The following is a 22,518-nucleotide window of genomic DNA, read 5'->3' as shown; positions in this document are numbered from 1 at the left end:
GGAGCTGATGAAGAGGAGAGGGTAGAAAGCATTGTAGAGAAGGAAGCCCAGTGTCAGGAGAAGGTTCTAGCCTGTGGGCAGGCTGCAGAAGGAAGCACTCCAACAGGGCCTGGCCTTCCCCAGGAAACCTTATCTTAAGCTTCTGGGGCAAAGTCCTGAACTGGAAAGATGAGTTTTACGCAATCCTGGTCCCAGGTGCTTGGCGTGGATGGAGCTGGCAGGTCAGGGCTAGTGGGATATTCTCAGCCCGGCTGGGACACTCATGGTCCTGTGTTTTCCCCACCAGCATCACTCAGGCTTTCTGAACCCTGTGAACAGGCACCAGGCTGGGAAGGGGCGCTGAGAGCTCACAGTATTGCCCCTGCCCTCGGGGACTTGGATGAGCTCTTCCTAGCTCAGCTGCAACACTTGCTTTCAAATCCAGTCCGCCCAGAGGTGTGCTCTGAGGGCTGGGACTGTGTCAAACAAATGCATTGCTGTTTCCCTGGTTGCCAGTATGCAGGCAGTCAATAGACGTTTGATGAATGAATGAAGACTCAGTTCAAAGCACTGTTAGAAGTCAGTCCAGTTACACTGCCAGTGGCTGATTTTAAAAATGAGTAAGTGCATATATGTGTGTCTAGATAAAAAGATACACAGAGGACAGAAACAAAGAAGGGCCATGGAGACCAGAAAGTGAAATTCAAAGTGTTACTTGTTCAGTCGTGTCCAACTCTGTGTGACCCCATGGACTGTAGCCTGCCAGGCTTCTCTGTCCGTGGGATTCTCCAGGCAAGAATACTGGAATGGGTTGCTGTGTCCTCCTCCAGGGAATCTTCCTGACCCAGGGATCAAACCCACATCTCCTGCATTGCAGGGAGATTCTTTACCCTCTGAACCATTCATATGGAGAGCACAGAGAGCACCAATTCCCCTCGCAGACTACGAAGCACAAATCAAGCCAGCTGCCCAACCCAAAAAGAGCCCAGAACATACACAGGTGGGTCATAGGAAAGCAATTACAAATGACCCATAAGAAAAGATGCTTCCTCTCAGTCAAAATTGGAGAAGTGCAGTCTAAGACACTTTTGTCCCCCCACCCATTGGATCTTTTTCAGCTAAATGGCTGCTAAAGAGAAAAGGCAAGTCTGCAGAGAAAAATATGTATGAAATCAACCCAGGAACCGACATCATGAGATCCCAGAGACCCAGGACAAACAATGCAGCTGATTTTTCGGTTCTTAAGTGGGGGCTTTTGTGAGATACCCCATGTCCTTCTAATAAAGGTCTTTTTTTTTTCTTCCATAAACTGTTCAGGTGGGCTTCTATTTCTATACAAGACAGTCTTTGCCCACCTACAATCCCCAAACGGCACTGCCCTGTGACAACCAACACCAGTCCCCGGGCCATTAGATCCACGTCTGGAACCTCCTCCTGTGACCAGGCTGAACTGTGATGTCTTAAGATGCCCTCAAGTAGGGCTTGCATAACCTCTCCAAGGTGGGTTAAAAAGTCACACCATTCAACTATTCAGAAGCTTCTCTACCCACGAACTGGTATTTTCCACTCAAACATCATCTTTTTGCTTTGTTTTCTGAGAAACTCAACATCTATGGACTCCCCTTGCTCTGCTTTGCTAATGCAGATTTAGAAGACTTTCCAGTAAAAGGTGTGACTTTACATTTTATAAATAATGCTCAGAACCACTGAAAGTGTTGCTTTTCGCAAGCTGGAAGAAACTGTCAGAAAGAGCTCTGGTTATTTTGGGAAAAAGGAATCAGCAATCGTCTCCGTGAGGTGTAGCCACGAAGACACTTCCAAGGCTGCTGGGCTCCTGGGAAAGGCGGGCCAGCCCCCAAGGCACAAACAGCCCCAAAGCACCTTCAGGTGCATGGTCCTTATCATGAACCCACACTGCAATAGGTATAGAAATTCTGGGTGAAATGAGCTCTTCTCAAACATCAAGAAAGGGCATTCAGGGTAGAGAGGATGACACAAAAAAAATGAGGAAGAAATGGGCAGAGTTGAATCTAAAAGGCACATCTAGTTATTGTTGTTTAGTCACTGAATCGTGTCCGGCTCTGCGCGGCCCCTGGACTATAGCCCGCCAGGCTCCTCTGTCCATGGGATTCTCCAGGCAAGAATACTGGAGTGGGTTGCCATGCCCTCCTCCAAGGGATCTTCCGGACCCAGGGATCGAACCTGCATCTCCTGCATTGGCAGGAGCTACCAGGGGAGTTTCCTCATCCAATAAGGGAGATGCTAAAACGATGGGGAAAGGGGCAGCCTCCTCCAACTTTAGATGATCTGAGCATCACCTGGAGGGCTGGTTAAGCCCGAGATCGCAGGGCCACCCCAGAGGGTCTGATTCAGGGGGACGGGGGGGAGGCCTGAGACACTGTGTTTCTAACAAATTCCCAGGTGATGCTGATGCTGCTGGTCTGGGGACCCCACTTTGAGAACCACAGACATAGACTAAGACAAGGAAGAACAGAGTTCTTTGTCATAGTTCACATCCTGTCTACAGGGGTTGCAGATAAAGCTGTGGCAGGGGGTGGGGGGGGGGTGAAATCCAAAAAACCTGTTTTGAAAAGTACATCAAGCCAACCCATGAATTACTTCTGACTTGAAAGCATCCACTGTTTACCCTTTTCCCCCAAACAAGTATGTTGCTGAAAACGGCAACAGATAGTGAAATTGGCCTGAGAGATTCAGAGAAAGAAAAAGTGAGCCTCACTGCGAAGATGCTCTGAAAGCAAAGAAGAAATCTGTCAGGATCACAGATGTTCAGGTTGTTGTGGAAGCCTCTTAAGGATTTCCACTCCATCCTTAAAACCTGCTAGTTAAGGTGGCTTTGCGCTTGCACACCTGGTGGGGGTGGGGCTTCCCTGGTGGCTCAGTGGTAAAGAATCTGCCTACCAATGCAGGAGACATGGGTTTGATCCCTGGGTCAGGAAGATAGCCTAGAGGAGGAAACGGCAACCCGCTCCAGTATTCTTGCCTGAGAAATCCCACAGACAGAGGAGCCTGATGTGCTGCAGTCCATGGGGTCGCAGAGTTGGACACAACTGAGCATGCAATAGGAATTCATGCTTCCTATTCATCAAAGAGTTGAGCCAGCTGGGTGGGATATTGTATCCAAAAATGCTGTGTGCTCCTTGGCCCCTTCTGTCCTGCTTCCCAAGGCTTCCCTGCTCTGTCCAATCTGTACCTTTTTCTGCAGTGTCTCCCCCATTAGCACATGTGAATTTTATACAAAAGCAGCTGAAAGCAACTGAAGTCTTTTTTTTTTTTTTTGCAACTGAAGTCTTTATCTGTAGCAGGGGATGACGGGGGAGGAACGGGGGGCAGGGAGGGAGAAAAGAAGAGGGAGGAAGGAGAAATGGAGAGGGAGGAGGGGACGGAGTCCTTGACTCCTGCCTAGCACACACCTCCTTCCATGGCACAGATCATGGGGCCTGGCATTCTTGGATGCTTCTTGCACCATACAAAAAAGACCAGGCCCCATTCAAGCTCCAGTTGCGCATCTCAGCTCCAGAAGAGTCCCCAGAACACAAGACCACCTCTGCACAAGAACCGAGGAAGGTGGGATGTTATGCCAGGCTGGACGCATAGATAGACAATAACCACAGCCGGCAGGAGGGCAGCGTCTCATTTGACAGGAATGTCCAGGAGGCCCGCTAGGGGCAAGGCCCAGCCCATGATCTGTCCAAGGACAGCAGATCCTTCAGGGGAGGCTCCCAAAGCCCACGCCCAGCCCAGCACCCCGCTCCTGGAGAGCACGGGCAAACAACACTCATCCGGCTCCACTAACTTCTCAGCCTATTCTCCTCCCACGCCTCCTGGAAGAGCATTGCCTACTCTGGATTCCAACTTGGACCGAAACAACAAGAAGCTGTTCCCAAACTCCAAGATCTTCCTCCAGTGATGAAGGTCTGATTGCTGGGAGCCACGCCAACTCTCCATACAGAGGCACATTCCCAAATTTCAAGGGGGTGATGAACACAGTGGTTCGGCGATTCCTGGTTGCATAGGATTTCAGAGTTGGAAGGGACCTTCAGGGGTCTACTTAGGCAGGAAAGAGAATGGGCTGCAACCCACAAGGAAAGTCTCCTTCAGTGATCTCATCTCCACCAAGAAGTGCTCACGAAGTCCTTTGCATTGTGTTCACCCACACCACCCCTGCAAGGAGCGGTCCAAGTGCATAATTGGAGATGGGCACAGAGGAGGCACTGAAAAAACACTTGTGGCTTGATAACCAATCCACGTGGTCCTGGCCCACTTGCTTATCAGATATAAGCTACGGATAATTTACATTTTTGCCAAGAATCCCACTGGCTCCAAGGGACCTAAACCTTTAAAGAGTATCGATGGCTATCTGTGTCCAGACTGTCCCTCCCTGTGTACCCCAACTTCCTGCTGCAGCCACATGCGCCCACCTTACCCCCGCAACACACACATGGGCCTTACGGAAGACCCCGAAGGCAATGCTTCCTGTACTAACAAGTCAGGTGCGCACAAAAGCTCCAGGTATAAGAGAGTGTGGGATGAGTCTGACAGTTCCTTGTGGAAGTGGACCAGTCTTTTCTCTCCAGATTCTTTAATCTCTTGCCTGGTCCTCTTTCATAATCTCTGATTTCCAACTGTATTTATAGCTTTCTGACTTTATGTCTAATACCAGTTCTCCCCTGCAATACTCATTGTAAATCCACAAGGCTATGTCCAAATGTAGGTCAAAGCTCGAACCCACACAAGCACTGGACACATAAGATGCTTGAAGGAAGCAGACTCTCGAGTCTAAGAAAAATCAGGAGTGACGGCGACCTGCTCAGATCCATCCAGTTGTGTTCAGGCAGGAAGGTGGGTTGAAAATCCTCACGCTTTTTCAAAAGGAGACAAGTATCTGGGTGCTTATGAAAAACCTCCCAATGTTTAATGTCGGCAGTTCATTCAACATCTTTAAGGGTGGTGCATACAGAATGAAATGCTTCTGTGGACAACCTCTGGCCTCAAGACAACCCACTGTGAGACACTGAGTCTACCTGAATCTCTGCAGAACAGCTCACCAGGATGGAGGTGAGGTTCTGACCTTGTCTTGCCGCCCGCCACCACACCCAGAGGCACTACGACACCACTGCCCTAGAAACGGAGTCATCATAGAGCTGCACTTCCTTGAAGGCAAGGATGGTGTTCATTCTGTCTAGATGTCAGAGTGCTACACAGAATAGGAAAATGAAAAATAGAAGCCCCAAATTCTTTGACTTAGTTGCAGCTAGAAACAAAGTTGAAACTAGAGCCCATGGGTCTTGTTGTTGTTTTTTAATGACAAAAAAACCGAGATACAAAAAAAAAATTCTTTCTGAGCTATTGACTCAAAAGCTTTGAAATTATAAGACCTGCCACTACATCCTGTTTGGAGGATAAGTGTAAAAGCTAGAAATAGCCTCAAGTGCGCTACCCTGACAACACATAAGGATACAGACACTAGCCAGTGAAGGGCCTTTCCTGGTAGTTTTATACTCATTTGGTTCCCTGTCACTGTAAAACTGAGCTGTCTTCAAGTAGCTTTTCCATGAGATTCTACTTTAATTACAATAGTTTATACTTATATAATCTTCCACCTTGGGATTACAACACGTTTACTTGTTTGAACAAAGCCATATTTTCTCAATGAATTTCCGAAAGAGAAAATTGGATTTAAACTGACTCTGCAGGACTTCCCTGGTGGCCCAGAGGATAATAATTCGCCTGCCAATGCAGGGGACATGGGTTTGATCTCATGATCTCACATGGCATGGAGTGGCTAGGCCCATGTGCCCCAACTACTGAGTCCACAGACTTCAACTGCAGAAGCCCTTGGTAGAACTCTGTGCTCCAACACAAGAGAAACGATGAGAATGAGAAGCCCACGTGTGCAACTAAAGAGTCAGCCCCCTGCTCGTTGCAAGAGAGAAAAGCTCTCATGGCAACGAAGACCCAGCACAGCCAAAAAATAAAAATAAATTTATTTAAAAAAAACACAAGTACATAAATAAATACATTGACTCCCCAGGTTTAGAATATCTGATCCACTGGCCATGCTGTCCTCAATCTAGTTGTCACCTTACAAGTCAAAAAGAGATGGTGACTATGAGAAAACACTTAAAAATATAATAAGCAGAAATTTTCACTCTTTCCAAATAATAGATTCCAAGCCAGTAGGTCGGCAGCAGGACCAGCGTGTTGCTATTTCTAGACAAATTCCCTCTGTGGTTCTGTGTCCGCCAAAGTCTGGGAATCAGGCAGAGGGAATGTTCAACTGGGGCATCTAAGGACTTGTTTTGGAAGGACACCAGGAAAGTTACCAACTGGTCCCCTCCACAATACACCTGTTTTTATCGTGATACAGCTCATAGACCATGAAACTCTCTCTCTAAAAGCATCCCTCACAGGGGCTTTTAGTGTATTTGCAGAGATGTTCAACCACCATGACTATCTAATTTTAGAACACTTTCATCACCTCAAAAGGACACCCATGAGAAGTCACTTCTCCCCCACCCAGACCCTAGAAGCCACACATCTATTTCCTGGGTCTACGGATTTGCCTGTTCTAAGCATTTCATATAAATGGAATCATACGAGACACGGCTTTTCATGTCTGGTTTTTTTCACCTAGCATGATACTTTCAAAGTTTACCCATGCATAGGGCATATACCCACTGGTACTGCATCCCTTTTTACAGCTGAATAACTTACCAGTGCAAGGATAAGACCAGATTTTTTTTATTTTGGATATTATTTGGGTTGTTTCTGGCCATTATGAAAATGCTGCTAAGAACATTCACATATAAGTTTTTGTGTGGACATGTTTTCAGCTCTCTTGGATAGGTACCTAGGTGTGGAATTGCTGGGTCATGTGCCACACATCCTTTTTTATTTCCTACCTGAACCATTTGCTGCTAGTTTGTGGTTCCACCTAACAGCCCATAAGTCAACATCTTCAAAGTAACATTTTGTCTTCCTGTCTCCTTTGTCTTTTGATTTTTATGGGACTTCAACTTACTGGCAGTGTGAACGACTGTCTAACCCACTTGGCATTTGCCAAAATTCTAAGAGATTACTGGTATGAAAAACTGCTGAGAAATAAGATGTGTTGTATAATAAAGTGTTACAGTAACATTACAAATTAAAATGAATTCTTGGAAAGGAAAAAACACAACCCCCACAGAAATAGATTAATAGTAAGATTTACAGTCTTGATCAACAGCCTTTACCAAACCAGTCAATCCTAAAGGAAATCAAGTCTGAACAGTCACTGGAAGGACTGATGCTGAAGCTTCAATACTTTGGCCACCTGATGTGAAGAGCTGACTTATCCGAAAAGACCCCGACACTGGGAAAGACTGAAGGCAGGAGAAGAGGGAGGCAGAGAATGAGATGGTTAGATAGCATCACCAACTCAATGGACATGAACTTGAGCAAACTACAGGAGACGGCGGAGGACAGGGAAGCCAGCCCATGGGGTCACAGAGTCAGACACGACTGAGCAACTGAAAAATAACAACAACCCTTCCATTAAGAGAGGGTCTGTTAAAGAAAAATTATACAGCCAAAATAAAAAACATGAAAACACACACACAACTAATTCAATCAACTGAATGTGCCAAATAAACGCATCTTTTTAATCTCACATTTGTTCAACACAGATGGATAGATGAAAACAGACTAATGTTTTCGGATGCAGAAGTTTCTTAGGGCAACTTTTATTAACTGAGAATTATCAGAGTTGCTCTCTCTGGGGAGTTAGAAAAGTACCCAATTATTTGTAACAAAGAAAAGCTCAGAGAATGCTTTTAAACTGATCCGGAAACTCACATTAGCTCCTGGTGTAATAAAGTTAAGTGGGAATCTACTCATTTAAAGAAAAATTAAAACCAGAAATCAAGAAAAGTGCCGACTATTTGGCAAATGAATCCAAAAGCTCAAATCCTGGTTTAATCCTCCAAGCTGGGCTTGCAAACATAATAAAACGTTCATACATACGAATTCTTTGTCAAAAGAGCTTAAAAACAATTCCTGGGTTTCAGTTGACGCTCTCAAAAGGCAGTGGCATTTCTCTTAAAAATAAAAGTTATTTCAGATTGTTTTTCTACTAATCCATGAACTCAGTTGTCCTTTTTGCAAATTAAGTCACCACTGCCCATGTTCATCCTCTTGGATATTGAGGCAAAAAGGAAAAGACTACAAGACAGAAGATGTAGGCATAGGTTGGCCAGGTAACTGTGACCAAGTCCCTTTACCCCATGGGGGACCCGCTTCCTCATGTGTAAAATGAATGGGCTCTGTTTGTTAGGCTGGGGAATCTCAAATGTTTTCTTTTAAAGGCCGGAGAGTAAATATTTTTGGTTTTGTGAGCTATATGGACCATACTCAACTCTGCCATCTTCAGGTAATAACAAACAGCCTTAGGCAATAAGACAATAAGAGAGCACAGCTGTGTTCCAGTAAAACTTTAACAAAAAAAGCTGAAAGTTGTACAAGCCCTGTGGATTGCCTGTACAAGCTGTACAAGGGCTATAGGTTGCCAACCACTGTGTCCAATGATTTGGAAGGATCCCCCTAGGATGACTGGAGTAAAAGTCATTGGTCACAGAAAGACTAAACAATCAAGTCATCCAGGTCTGACAGTGGAGAGATGGGTAATGCTGCAGGAGCCTCCAGGTTGGGACTGACATGGAGCTCTTCCTCACATTTCCATTAACTGTCTCCTCTTACTGCGGTTAGACCTGACCATACGCCTTGGGCTTAGCAGAAGCACCACTCCATGGGAGTGGAATGAAGCTTTCTGAGAGGCTGCAGGGGGACAGATGATACAACCCCAAAGTTGGGGGAAGAGGCGGAAATAGCTCTCCCAAGTGGAGAAGGATGGCCCATGGAGAACAGGAGCTAAGGAGAAGGTGCACAGATAAAACCCCTTGCTCTCCTGTGGACTACTCAAAGGCAGGGCTCCTCTCTGCAAACCTTCCAGAGACGTGAACATAGCTGCTGAGCAACCAGTTCACTGCCAGTTCAATGTTAAGGCTAGCCAGCATCACATGGGGCATCTTCTTTTGCCTCTCTTCCCCTTCTCACCCATCCTCACCACTTTGGCCTTGAAAGTGAAAGGTGTTAGCTTAGCTGCTCAGTCATGTCTGACTCTGTGTGATCCCATGGTCTGTCCATGGTGTTCTCTAGGCAAGAATTCTGGACTGGGTAGCTATTCCCTTCTCCAGGGGACCTTCACAACCCAGGGATCGAACCCAGGTCTCCTGTATTGCACACAGATTCTTAACCATCTGAGCTACGAGGGAAGCCAGCATCACAGGGCATCTTCTTTTGCCTCCCTTCCCCTTCTCACCCATCCTCACCTTAAGGCGTGTACCTTCTAAATCAGGTGTTAACACTTAATCCTTGTTTTAAGCTCTGCTTTCTAGAGAAACAGGGCTAAGGTGCCTCCCTTTCTTTAGAAAGACAACAGAACAATGTAACTATCAGATTTAGAGTATACAGAAATAAGAAGTCAAATACTGACATACACTAAACAAAACTAATCTTGGCCTTCATTGTGTGCATGTGTGCTAAGTCATTTCAGTTGTGTCCAACTCTTTGTGACCCCTTGGACCATAGCCCACCAGGTTTCTCTGTCCATGGGATTTTCCTAGCAAGGATGCTCGAGTGGGTTATCATGCCTTCCTCCAAGGGATCTTCCCGACTCAGGGACTGAACCTGCGTCTCCTGCACTGCAGTCCGATTCTTTACTGCTGAGCCACTGGGGAAGCCCTTGGCCTTCATTACTGGCTGGAAATACCCCTTTCAAAATCCAAATGGTAAAATATATCCCACACAATATCTACAAAGTCAGCATCTCTGCAAAAAGAAGACCTGAATACCTAGGACTGTATCACTGTGAAGTGATTAAACATGCATATCTGGCCTTCCAATTATACACAGAACAAAACTTTGTGCTATATTTCTTGAAATGCAACTATCTGTTATACAAATAAGAGGTGTCCCTTCACACTAGTTTAGATTCTTGAACAGGCTAGTTATTAACAAGTCAAAATCCAGAAATTAAACACAACCCTCATTTTTAGCAACTGAGTCAACTCTGGGTGGAATGGAGCACTTTCCAGAACAGCAGAGCATGAACAGCTTCCTGATACCAGAACCCCCAGGGTTCCTGGGCCTGAGCACAGGACCACCCAGCTGGACAAAATGCTTTTGGGAGCCATAAACTGTGAGAAGATGAGGGGAGATGCGGGCTTCCCTAAGTCTCATGCTCTGATGGTCTTTCTGAGTTTGGTGGTGGTTTAGTCACTAAGTTGTGTCCGACTCTTGCAACCCCATGGACTGTAGCCTGCCGGGCTCCTCTGTCCATGGGACTTCCCAGGTAAGAACACTGGAATGGGCTGCCATGCCTTCCTCTAGGGGATCTTTTTAACCCAGGTATCAACCTGGGTTTCCTGCATTGCAGGCAGATTCTTTACCAAATGAGCCACCATGGAAACCCAAGTTTAAGCTGAGTTTGTTTATATGAAAACAAGAGCATTAACTTACCCATCAAAAGTTAGCCATCTGGCCCAACACCATTTATTAAATAGTTTGTGCTTTCTCTAGGGATTTAAAATATCCCTCCACCATAAATCTGATCTATATTTCAGTCTGTCTTGACAATCTTTTCTCCTTTGCCTGTCATGACATTGCCTTTTCAAGGATACTTCCCATCTCTAACAATTCTTTCCAAGCCCACTCTGTCCCTCCCTTAAGCATGGTTCTTCAGGGCTCTCTTTCTCCTGGAGGCTTGCCCTGGGAGGGAACTCCTGATTTCAGTTCTTTGCTGATTCTGGGCTTCACCCATGCTTGTGCAGGTTGGTCCCAGAAAAACAAGGTCAGGCCAAGGAGCAATTAGGGGTGAAATCCATCCTGCTCTCTGCCCGCCATGCTGTGAACCCACAAGACTCCCCAGAGTCACATCTTTAGCCCAGATGACCTCTGAGTCATGACCCATCCATCCAACATGCGCTGGCCATCTCTCCCTGAATGTTCCCTGGGAACTGCATGCTCAACAGGGCTTCATCTTCTTTCTTCCAAGGCCATTCCTCCCTTGAATCCCCTGTTCTCACCACACGGCTCCAGCACATAAGGCAGAAAAGGAACCTGTGAGTTTTGCCTTCCTGCATCTGCCACATCCCGCCTGACATATCCCACCTCCTCTTCTCCAGCCACAGCTGCTGCCGTGGAGCTGACCTCATTACTTCTCATCGAGTCTGCCAGGCCTCTGATCGCCATCCTCTGACCCCTCACTCTGCAGCACAAGCAAGAATTCCACAACATTCCGAGATGTCAAGCCAGCGCTCTGAATCCTTCCATCGCTTGCCGTGCCCACAGGGCAAAGTCCCAACTCCTCCTCACCCAGAGGAGGTCTTTAGTGAATCAGACTCTCAAGTCCCTCTCTCTCTGCTCCAACACATCGGCCTTCCCCTGGCTGACACCACAGCTAGGAACATCTAAGTCAAGTAGCGTCGTCCATTCAAAGACTGGTCTGATGCCCAGATAAAGCTGGTGGCCCCCTTCAATGAGCCCCCAGATTTCCACGCTAACACCCGCAACATTATTGGTTTCCGGTTTCTCTGCCTTCATCAGACCTTCCATCTTTGAAGGCAAAGACGGCCTCTGCTCTGCTCTGTATCCCCATAGCCCAGCATAGCACAGCAGCCGGCCCTGGGACAATTCCCAGGCAGAAAAATCCTAAATGGATTTGAAAATAAGCAGATTAGCCAGAGCAAGGCAATACAAATGTAAACTGGGCTTTAAACTCCTTACATTTGTATGTGGTGTAAAAACAGAGACAGCATGTCTATTGTACCCCAGCACCCCCTGGGAAAGAAGTGATTAGGGATTACAGGGACTAGGAGAGCTTGGAGCAAAGGAAGACAGACAGGAAGAAGAAGAGGGAAATAGCTCATGGCGGCTGAGCACAGGGGCTCTGCTTCCCTGGCAGTGGTGCCTGGCTCTGGCCTGAGTAACATGCCGGCAGAGATCCAAGAGTTGGGGCAGAAAGGTGGGTGCAGCTGGTTTGGAGGTGAGGAGACACAAATGCCTCCAGGAGTCAGGGGGTCAGATAAACGTAGGTGTGAGAAGACCGAGAGGCTGCTTTCAGTACCTTCCTGCAGAAAAGGAGGTCAGATTCAAAACTTTACCAAGCAGTCCAGCAGCCAGACAAAACAGGGCTGAGGTCCCACAGAGAATTAGAAAGACACCTGGTCTTCCCAGTCCCTTAAAACTAAAGAGCACAACTTTTAACATGACCCTGAGGGTCTGCACGATCCCGCCAAACATGGCTAATGTTGTCATCATGCTTCCCATCTCAGCTGAAGGGTACCTCCTCTTCCAGGAAGCTTCCCCTGACTTCCCAGAGTCTCTCTGGGACATGCTCTCAAAACACCATGGACTTCTCTCCTTCATAACCCTTCTCACAATTGTAATCAAATTTCGATTCATTTAAAATCTGCTTCTGGGAATTCCCTGGCAGTCCAGGGAACTCAGGGGTTTCACTGCCAGGGCCCAGGTTCAAGCCCCCAGTCAGGGAATTAAGATCCTGCAAGTGGCACAGCCAAAAAATAAAAGTAAATTAAATAAAATCTGTTACTACTATAAGAAGATTAGCATTTTGAGAGTCAAGGCTGTTTTTTATTCTTATATCCCAGCATCCAACACTCTGCTTGGAACATATGTGAGGCCCAATACATGCTTGTTGCATGAACAATTCAATCAACCACACAAATGAAAATGAATTAAACAATGAATGAATAAAGCTGGCATGTACATTGCAGGAGGTTTTTCAGCATCCCTGGCCTCTACTCACTGGATGCCAGGACATTCCCCAGTTGGAACAATCAAAATTCTTTCCAGACTTGCTCTCTGGGGAACAAAATTGTCCCTATTGAAAGCCCCTGTTTTCCTGAATTGTTGAGTAGGTTAAATAAAATTACTTATGGCTAATTGAACACATTTTGACATGTAATATGTACATAACAAATGTAATTATTGGATTACTGAGAGCATTTGGGAGAGAGTGGGGAGGGGTGAGCAGGGCAGGTCCTACTGGGAATGACAGAGAGCCCAGAAAGGTGTCACCTGCCAGTATGGCCTGTGGACCAATATATGTTATGTCATCATACAGCTTGGGAACTCCTTAGCTAAGATCAGTTTTTATATTTTCAAATGGTTGAAAAAAGGAGCCTATTTCATGACATGCAAGCTATTGAAAATTCACATTTCAGGGTCTAAGTAAAGTTTTATCAGAACACAGCTGCCTCGGTGGGTTTACCATCATCTATGGCTGCTTTCCAGAGAAGGCAATGGCACCCCACTCCAGTACTCTTGCCTGGAAAATCCATGGATGGAGGAGCCTGGTAGGCTGCAGTCCATGGGGTCGCTAAGAGTCGGACAGGACTGAGCGACTTCACCTTCACTTTTCTCTTTCATGCATTGAAGAAAGAAATGGCAACCCACTCCAGTGTTCTTGCCTGGAGAATCCCAGGGACGGCGGAGCCTGGTGGGCTGCCATCTATGGGGTCGCGCAGAGTCAGACACGACTGAAGCGACTTAGCAGCAGCATGGCTGCTTTCACATGACAGTGGTGGAGTTGAGTAGCTGTGACATTGACCCCATGGGCCTCAGAGCCTAAAATATCTACCACCTGGGCTATCAGAGAAAAAGAGTTTGACCCCTGGTCTAGAATCTCTTGTGATCACTATCTTCCAGGACCCAGTGGCATGACATCTGGGCTTCAGAAAAAAGCTGTCTGCCCTGCCTGGTAAAATGGGACCTCACTATCCCCCTAATAAAGAGAGGGCTAGTTGAATGAAGGAGAGCGTATATCAGCAGTGGATTGCTTGTTACACGGTTGTTTTTTAAAAATGAGTTGAGATTTTTAGAAAGCTACTTCTACCCCTCTGCTCCTTTGCAACAGGAGCTAATTCAGGACAAGGATGGAGCCAAATTCTTGATGATCTCAGGGTCATATGGCTCAATTTCTGTATTTTACAGATGGGGAACTACACATAAACACACTCTCCTCCGAAACTTCAAAGTCTGATAATCTGATAACAGTACAAAGCGGCTCACATGTTTATTTTGAGGAAGACTCTTTCTGATTAGAATGGTCAGAAGGAGTTCCACTTCCCTTTTTCTAGAAACCCCGGTTAAGTCTTCAACTAGAACACCCCCTTGAGTGGAAGGCCGGGTTGCCAGGAGATGTAAACAAACCAACCACCCCAAGTAGCAGTTTTCAGCTGCTTTCTCTGTTGCTCCCTTGAAACAGCAGCTGGCTCTTCTCTCACCAGGTCCCGACTGCGGGTTCATTAACATAAACCATATCCATGGTCCTGTCAGGTGGGAGGAGGTGCCTGTAGTCAGGTAGGCACAGATGAGGGAAGTGAGGTGTCAACAGGTGGATTCAGGTAAGATTTCACATTCTGCCTTGGCACAGATTCCCACCAAATCTCATTTTCTGGGTTTCCCATCCTCTCTGTTTTCTTATAGCAACTGCCCTGGGGTTAAGAGACAGAGCTGATGGCTGGCTTTGCTCTGCCTGGTCCAAGACGACAACCTATACATCACTCTGCCCACCTTGTTATATAGTTCCTACCGCTTCTCCTTCTATGACCCCTCTTGCAGGTCACTCTACAGCAATGAGCTGGGATCCTGGAGTCATTCTGAAGGCTCAGGATACCCACAATTACTGGGACAAAGAGAAGTGATCTTGACTCAACTCGGAAATGCATGTGGACCTCTCTTACTGGTTAGAATAAACCCATAAGTCACCCCAGCCTTTCCCAAAGAACATCCTAAGAAATACCAGCAAGTGAGATACTTCAGGGAAGAGAGCCATGCTGTGTTGAAATCACAGGAAAACCCCACTCTTGTAACCCGTTTGGGTATCAATCAGCACATTCCAAGCTCCCAGAAATCATGCAGTGGCTTAACCTGTTTGATTTGATTTAAACCAGCTGTCGACCACAGATCCTTACAAGATCCCAGTTTGGAAAATATGGTCCCAGACCATGAGGTTGGGTTCCACAAAGATGCCAGGTTACAAAGATGACCCCAACCTTGAAGGGCAGGCTCCCCCACCCTGGTTCGACCTTCTGCCACCCAGGCCTGGGGGAAGGAAAGATATCCTGGCAGCCTCTGAGAGAGAGCTCAAAGGAAAGGTCTAAAGCCCAGGAGGTGGAGGAGAGAGGTGCCCCTCCAGACAGACAGGACCCCGGGGGCTGCTGTAGGACGCTGCCCGGAGCAGGACTCACCATTGGTGGCCGTGTTGACATAGTAGCGCCGGCCCTGAGGGGACAAGTAGCTCTGCCAGCCCGGTGGAAGGACAACAGTCTGGCTTTCCTCTCCCGGCGGAGGGGGGACCATTCCAGGCTTCTGTGGAGGAGGAAAGAGAAGGTCACACACGTGTGGCATTTTTGCAGCTGTCTCTCAACCGGGAAGCGAGAGGCAGATGAAGTCTCCCTAGAATGGCTTGACGCTGGTTGGGGTTGGGGGTGGTGTGGTGGCCTACAGGCCTCCCTGAGGGAGGTAACAGGCTACAGGTGTGATTATGGGGGTTGCCTGAGCAATGACGGGTGAGAAGCACTTAGATTTTCAGAACCACCACAGAAGGGACAGCTCCCCCCACAGGATGCGGGGTGGAGATGTGCTCAATGAACGTGGCTGGGGTTTCTCTCCTGGGCCCCTAGGAAACCACTCACAGGGATGCTGCACCTGCCTGAGGGGGTCGGGGGTGGGGGGTCACTGGAATCTGAAACTCTCCGGGACCACCAAATAGCTGGTTTTTTTCTAGTCAATTGTCTAAATGGCAAAGAGAACTGGGAAGCTGAGGTGAAACTGGCTTCTTCCTTTCCACAGTATGCACTGATGTGTGGTTTAATTCTTTTAACTAAGCGTGACAGTACTTTTCTTTAAAAATAAATAAATAAGGTCAGAGAAAAAGTACACAACAGAAAAACAAGATAAAGACACAAAGGCTATAAACAGAGGTGATTTGTAGTGGTGGGATTATGAGGAATTTTTTATTCTTTTCTTTTGCTTATCTCTTGCATCTAAATTTTTGTTAATACACACAAAAAAGTTGTGACCTAAATAAAGAACATTGAAAAGTAAGAAAAGAGGGTTCAAGTTAGCCTCTCAGACAATTGCTATTCCTTGTGAAGAAAGTAAGTTGACTAAAATCAGAATTCCAGCCACACGAGGAGAGGTGTGGTGAATTTCTCAGCAAAGCTGGATCCTGTTCAGAAATATTAAAACTCATCAGCTTTTAAGTGCCCTCAGAATCCTCCGGCCATACCAGAAGAGGCAGGTTCTGGTCACTGATGACCACTGTTTGGGAAAATAAGAGATTGAAATTGAGCAGTAGAGACACTCATTTCCCAGACTGCTCTCAGCTTCTCTGAAGCTGCAAAGCCTCATGCTTCTGCTTCCTGCGGTGCCCTGCACACCCTCAGCGGGATGGGATCAATTGTAGTTGCTCCTGGGACTTGGGGTAAACACAGCCTCCCCGTGTCCCTCCGTGGAGTGGTGGTGTACGTTTCATTACAAATGTTCACAGTTTAATTAAAAGCCTTCCCCTATGCCCTAATGGCTTGCGACTCCCACACCTGTTAACTCACAGCACCTCTGACTCTGTACAGAAGACTGGCTTCTAGAAGAACTATCCAGGGCTGGACAGCAGCCAGGAGGCCTCCTCCTCAGCAGAAAATGTCCACTGAGCCCAAGCACACAGCTGTGCATGTTTACCTGGGTGTCCAGACACTGCTTCAGCCCCTCCCAGATTGGAAAGTGGTCAAAACACATGCAAACCCTATGATGAGTATTGTGTTTTGTGTATAAAATATCCCACCTGTGGGAGATGGGCATGTTGGCTGAGTGGAGGTGGGAGTAAAACAAGATGAGGATCAGAGAGTTGGCTGAGGAGAGAAACGTTCTTTTGTGGGGGGCAACACCATGCAGCACGCGGGATCTTAGTTCCCTGACCAGGGATTGAACCCACCCCTGCTGCATTGAAAGCACAGAGTCTTGAAAACCGGACCACAAGGGAAGTCCCAAGAGAGAAACCTTCTAGAACCAGGTTGCTTCTGCTTGACCCAAAGTAACTTACAGAATCCATGAAGAAAGGCCAGATTGAAGCTTGTCTAAATAACCTGGTAAAAATGAGAGATTTTTAAGAGGTATCAGAGATGGATGCCATCAGAAATACATTGCAGAGGAGAGACAGACCCAGAAGCACAGTGAAAACCAGTCCTCTGGTCTCTGGCTCACCATCCTGACTCAGCCTCTTAGCAGACACGTGACCTGGGGAAATGACTCAACCAGCTGTCTGTTGCCACATCTGTGAAATGGAGGGTGACGAGATTAGCCCGGTTGTGGAAGACACCATGGAAATTAATAACACACTAGCCACCAAGGACAGTACCTGTCACCAGCTGTGTTCAATAAATGGGGGTTCCCAGAGGAAAGGGGAGCCATTTGAGGCTGAGTAAGACCAAGCTTCACAGAGCCTCTGCCTCCTACGATGTGAAGTTCAGGGGCAAGTACCTGGCCTTTGCCCCACCGTCACCGCAGATGGAATGTCACCATTCACAGTCACTTCCCTGAGGTTTCTATTTCTAGAACTGCTCAACTTAAAAGGGAAACACAGACCTGCAGGGGAGGCTGGCGGGTTAAGACGCTGACTCTCACACTCTGGTGAAACGACCTCTCCTGTGCTGGGCTGGTGGGATGAGTGAACTGGACCTTCCGTGCCTCTGGGTCCCACCTGTGAAACAGCATCAGTGATGCCTGTCCTGTCTCCACAGCTGCGTGGTGCTGTTCTCTTTAGAAGGACTAGTGAACTCGCCTAACTCTGTAGGGTCAGAAGAAGCCCGAGTTTCCATCTGAAGACACTGATGACCAAGGAGGGGCCATGACCGCTCTGAGGTTGCCCCCATCCAGGAGATGCAGGGCCCTCCAGAAGGTACCTGGAGAGGTCTCCTGGATGCTGAGCCCAGAAGGTAGGGGTGCTGAAAGAGGGGAAGGGGACACCTGGGCCAACATGGCAAAGATGGTCTCTACCTCCCCTCTAACATGGCCACGGGGCCCCACTCTGCACGCCATCTGTGTTCTGCTGTGTTCTGCTTCCACCTCCCACCCACAAGGCAGCCACAGTTCCCTTGTTGTCTCCCTTCTTCCAGAGAGAAGTCCCTCCTGTTGGCTGGTTTAAAGTAAGTCAGGAATCAAAGATGTGCAGACAATTGGGTATATCAAGAGAATTGAAAACAGTGCTCAAACACAGACTTGTATACACGTTCACAGCAGCAGCATCTACAATCGACGACTGGTAGAAACAACCCAAGTGTCTATCAACTGATGAACGGACCAACAAATGCCCCTCTGTTCATGGGATTCTCCAGGCAAGAATATTGGAGTGGGTTGCCATTCCCTTCTCCAGGGGATCTTACTGACCCAGGGATTGAACCTGGGTCTCCTGCGCTGCAGGCAGATTCTTTACCATCTGAGCCACCAGGGAAGCCCATGTGTATCCATAAAAAGGAATATTTGGTCATCCAAAGGAATAAAGTATTGATATACATGACAACACAGACGAACCTTGAAATGATGCCATGTGAAATAAACTAGCCACAAAAGGCCACATACTGTACGATCCTATTTAAATGAAACATCCAGAATAGAAAAATCCTGAGAGATAGAAAGCAGATGATTGGTTACCAGGGGGTTGCGGGGAGGGGAAAACAGGTACAGGGACTCCTTTTTGGGCATGATGAGAATGTTCTGGAATAGACAGTGGTGATAGCTGCACAAAACTGAGAATGTATATGTGTCACTGATGATAACTTTTATGTTAGGTGTATTTTTTTCTTTTAATTGGAGTATACTTGCATTGCAGTGTTGTGTTAGTTTCTGCTGTACACCGAAGTGAATCAGCTGTATGTATACATACATCTCCTCCCTCTGGGCCATCCCAAGCCCACCCCTCTAGGTCATCACAGAGCACCCAGCTGAGCTCCCTGTGCTTTATTCAGGTGGCGCTAGTGGTAAAGAACCCGCCCACCAATGCAAGAGACACAGGTTTGATCCCTTGGTTGGGAAGATCCCCAGGAGGAGGGCATGGCAACCCACCCCAGTATTCTTGCCTGGAGAATTCCATGGACAGAGGAGCCTGGTGGGCTATGGTCCACAGGGTTGCAAAGAGTCGAACGCACGCACACAGGTACAGGTGTATTTTAACACACACACACACACGCAGTTGGCCTTGCCACCTGCAGGCCCATCTAAGCGGCCCAAACCATCATTATCTTACTTCTTGTGGTTGAGGAGGGCCAGGCCTCCTGGGAAAGCTGCCCCAGAGCAGTCAAGAGGATTCAGCACGAGGAACTACCCAGTAATTAAGGTCTCTGCCAAACCTATACTTCTAATTAGTTTCCTTCCAACTTAAATCCTTCCCTTCCCTTCCCTAGTCCTGTGGCTTCTCCCCTTCCATTTCAGCAGCTCTTTCCCATGGGAATAGGAACTAGAAGCAGGGGTGAAGGGTGAGGTTGGGGACCACACCTACAATGAAGATGATCAGAAGAAGTGGGAATCAGGGGAGATGAAACCAGTTTCCTCCAACTCAGAAATTCTTAACCTCATGCACAGCACAGCTTTGTGGGAATCAGGAAATACTGCCTCTTCTCCAGATGGGCTGGCCCCAAGTGCAAGGCTGGGTTTAGCCTCCCTTGACCTCACCTCCTCCCAACTTGGCCCTCTTGTTCAGTTCAGAACCTGCTCAACTGTATATGACAGCCCATCCTCTGAGAATCTAAAGCAAATCCTAGCTCTTCTGCCCCCCACCCTTCAAATGAAGACATGTGTCTACCTACTCACTCACCCTATTTCCTATGGAACATGCAGAGGTTCCAGACGACTTCAGAAGCCCAGTCCAGAAGGTTCTCAAGAAACATCTGAGCTCGGACCCCATCAGCAATCACCTATAATGACTTCCACTGCTTATCAAATGTTTACCGTGCACCAAGGACTGAGCCAGGTGCCTCACATACTCATCTTCAATCATCACCACAAGCCTGCTGCAGAGATGCCATTTTCTTCCCCCATTTTAAAAGGAAGAATCCGAGACTCAGAGAGTTTAATATCTCACCCAAAGCTGCACAGCTAATTAACTGGTGAAACCAAACTTTACAATATTAGCTTTATTCGAGAGATTTCCATCCAGTTACTCAAATCCTGGCTACCCTCAACCCATCTCTCCCCAGCTCTCTGTGATCAGCTCCGAATCTTCACCTGGACCACCTGACATCCCAGATCCCACCCAAGGAGGATGGCACCCCAGCCTGATCCTCCTGCCTGTCTCACGGTCTCCAAACGAACATATGCCTCCCCAGGAGATGTGCAGAAATATCACCACCCACGTGCAAGCAGTCACGTTCCCCGTCTGTGGGCTGACTTCCTTGTCTCCTTACTTAGAACAACACAACCGAAGAAAATTTTCCTCTTAGTAATGGCTACTGATTCCCCCTTGGGGTGGGAGGTGGAGAGGGGCAGAAGAGCAGGTGAACCAAGGGAAGTCACCCAGAGATTAAAAACAAATCCCCGCTACAGCAGTGTTTCTCAAAGTGTGGTTCCTAAGACACCCCATCCATCACCTGGGATGTGGGTTAAAGTACAGATACTGGAGTCCTGACTTCAAATCAACCTTGAGCCTGGGAAGCTGCCTTTTAACATGTTATCCTTAAGTCTCATGCTCAATGAACTCAGAAGAGAGGGTCTGCAAGCTTTCCTGAGAGGGAGTGATGGAGAGAAACGATCATTTCTGAAATCAAAACTGGGAACAGAAAATTAACAATTTATAAAAAAAACAGTGTTTGGCTTACTGGCTATGTATGAAAGAAAAGACTCCTAGCCCCTAGCCCAGACCCTTCAGAGAGACTATTTTAAGAGAGACCCAGTCTCCCTCTGCAGCCTCCAGGCAGTACAAACCCCAACACTCAGCTCCCGGTAGCCTCTTCAAGTTCAACCCGGGACTCCTCGCCCTTCAGGAGACTTGCAGGAGCATCTTGCTCTTACCTTCCACAGATGTGAGCAGATGGTCCTCGCTGGTGGTAATGGGTGGTCGTCAGACACTCGATTTTGTAGTCGGATCAGACGAGTTTAAGGTCCCCCCATTCCACGTCTTCTCACACCCCAAACCCAGAAGCAATAGAAGAGCTAAAGAAAGGCATATCCAGGAGCCCCCACCCCCACCCCCCTACACCCAGATCTATATATAACAGCGCTGAAGTTGTCAGCCTAACGAGCCACTTTCTGGCAGTCCTGTTGCCATGGCAATGACTGCTAATGAGCCCAGGGCTGTGATTGGCACTGCCTGAAGGCTTCTCCACAAAGAACTCTCCAGCAAGTTCTCCTTTCTCAACCACACGGCCAGCTGGGACACCTGGGGGCAGCCAAGAAGTGGCCAGGGGTGCCTGGGAGCCATAGGTCCCGGGGAACCACTTTGTTACAGGTGCGCCCAGAGCAGTCCTGAACCCAACAGCCCGGAGCGGCCTCTACTGTCACTCAACATGGGCCAACCAATTAAAGACAGGGCTGCAAAGGAGCCACCAAGAGGACCAAGACCTGGTCAGGCCAGAGACTGGAGACTCAAGTCCAACCCACCCCTTCTGCTGACATGTGTTCAGGGTGGAAAGAGCCCCACACAAAGCTGGGAATGGCTACCCAAGGAAAGAGCATCTTTGGCTATGGGTTAAGCAACCAGGCATGAAGTGGGGCCCCGCCTTCCACACTGCTGCCGCTGGCCCACAGGCCTGTGTCTATGAGAATTCTGGGCACCTTGCCTCTATCTCACAGGTGAAGTATTGCTCTCTCTGGCTCTGGCAGCCTTTCTGTCCATGGAGAGCAACTCACAGACACTAACTGGGGAGGAAAGGGGGACCCATGACAACAGCACAGGGCATTCTGGGAAGTGTAGTCCTCACAGTACTTTTACATGCTGGTGGGAAGAGGATGGATGTTCACAGCATGTTCATGGTCTTCCAGTGGGTCTTCTAGGGGTTAGAGATTTGGAGACCTGGCCAGAGTGAAGGGGAGGAGGAGGAAGAGGCAGAAGAGGTGGTGGAGAAGGAGGCGGCAGAGGGGAAGCAGGTGGAAGCAGAAGAGAGGCCACACAGGAAAGAAACATTTAGGAAGGCAAGGCCACGTCCATCTTGTTCTTACCTTTACTCTAAGCTCAGTATTCAGAATATTGGATGGATGGACGGACAGATAAATGAACGGAAACTGGGAGCTGTAACAGAAACTAGGCTTCAAACAGATTTGAGAGGCTTTCTCACCAAACAAGTACACAGAGAACAGCAGTCCAAGCAATGTATGTGCCAGTGGTAAAGAATCCACCTGCCAATGCAGGAGATGCAAGAGATCTGGGTTCGAATCGCAAGTTGGGAAGATCCTCTAGAGAAAGGAATGCCA

The 22,518-nt window shown here is 47.7% G+C and overlaps 1 protein-coding gene across 10 annotated transcripts in view; it reads right to left on the bottom strand.

The window, feature by feature from the left end:
* Positions 1 to 22,518, bottom strand: part of GAS7 (growth arrest specific 7) — a 206,932-nt gene that overhangs the window by 64,546 nt on the left and 119,868 nt on the right. For 7 of the 10 annotated variants that reach the window (XM_006041664.4, XM_006041666.4, XM_044939279.2 and 4 more), the window contains exon 2: positions 15,309 to 15,429. In XM_006041664.4, the coding sequence (XP_006041726.1) occupies positions 15,309 to 15,429 (121 nt within the window). Of the gene's footprint in view, positions 1 to 15,308; positions 15,430 to 17,053; positions 17,080 to 19,927; positions 20,905 to 21,120; positions 21,285 to 22,518 lie in introns of those variants that run through there. The other 3 variants (XM_025280556.3, XM_044939277.2, XM_044939280.2) reach the window with 3 other exon arrangements.

This window comes from Bubalus bubalis, chromosome 3 (genome assembly GCF_019923935.1).
Source record: "Bubalus bubalis isolate 160015118507 breed Murrah chromosome 3, NDDB_SH_1, whole genome shotgun sequence".
Lineage (NCBI taxonomy): Eukaryota > Metazoa > Chordata > Mammalia > Artiodactyla > Bovidae > Bubalus > Bubalus bubalis.
Note: the sequence above shows the minus strand (reverse complement) of the source record. Positions and strands in the feature narration are given on the sequence as shown.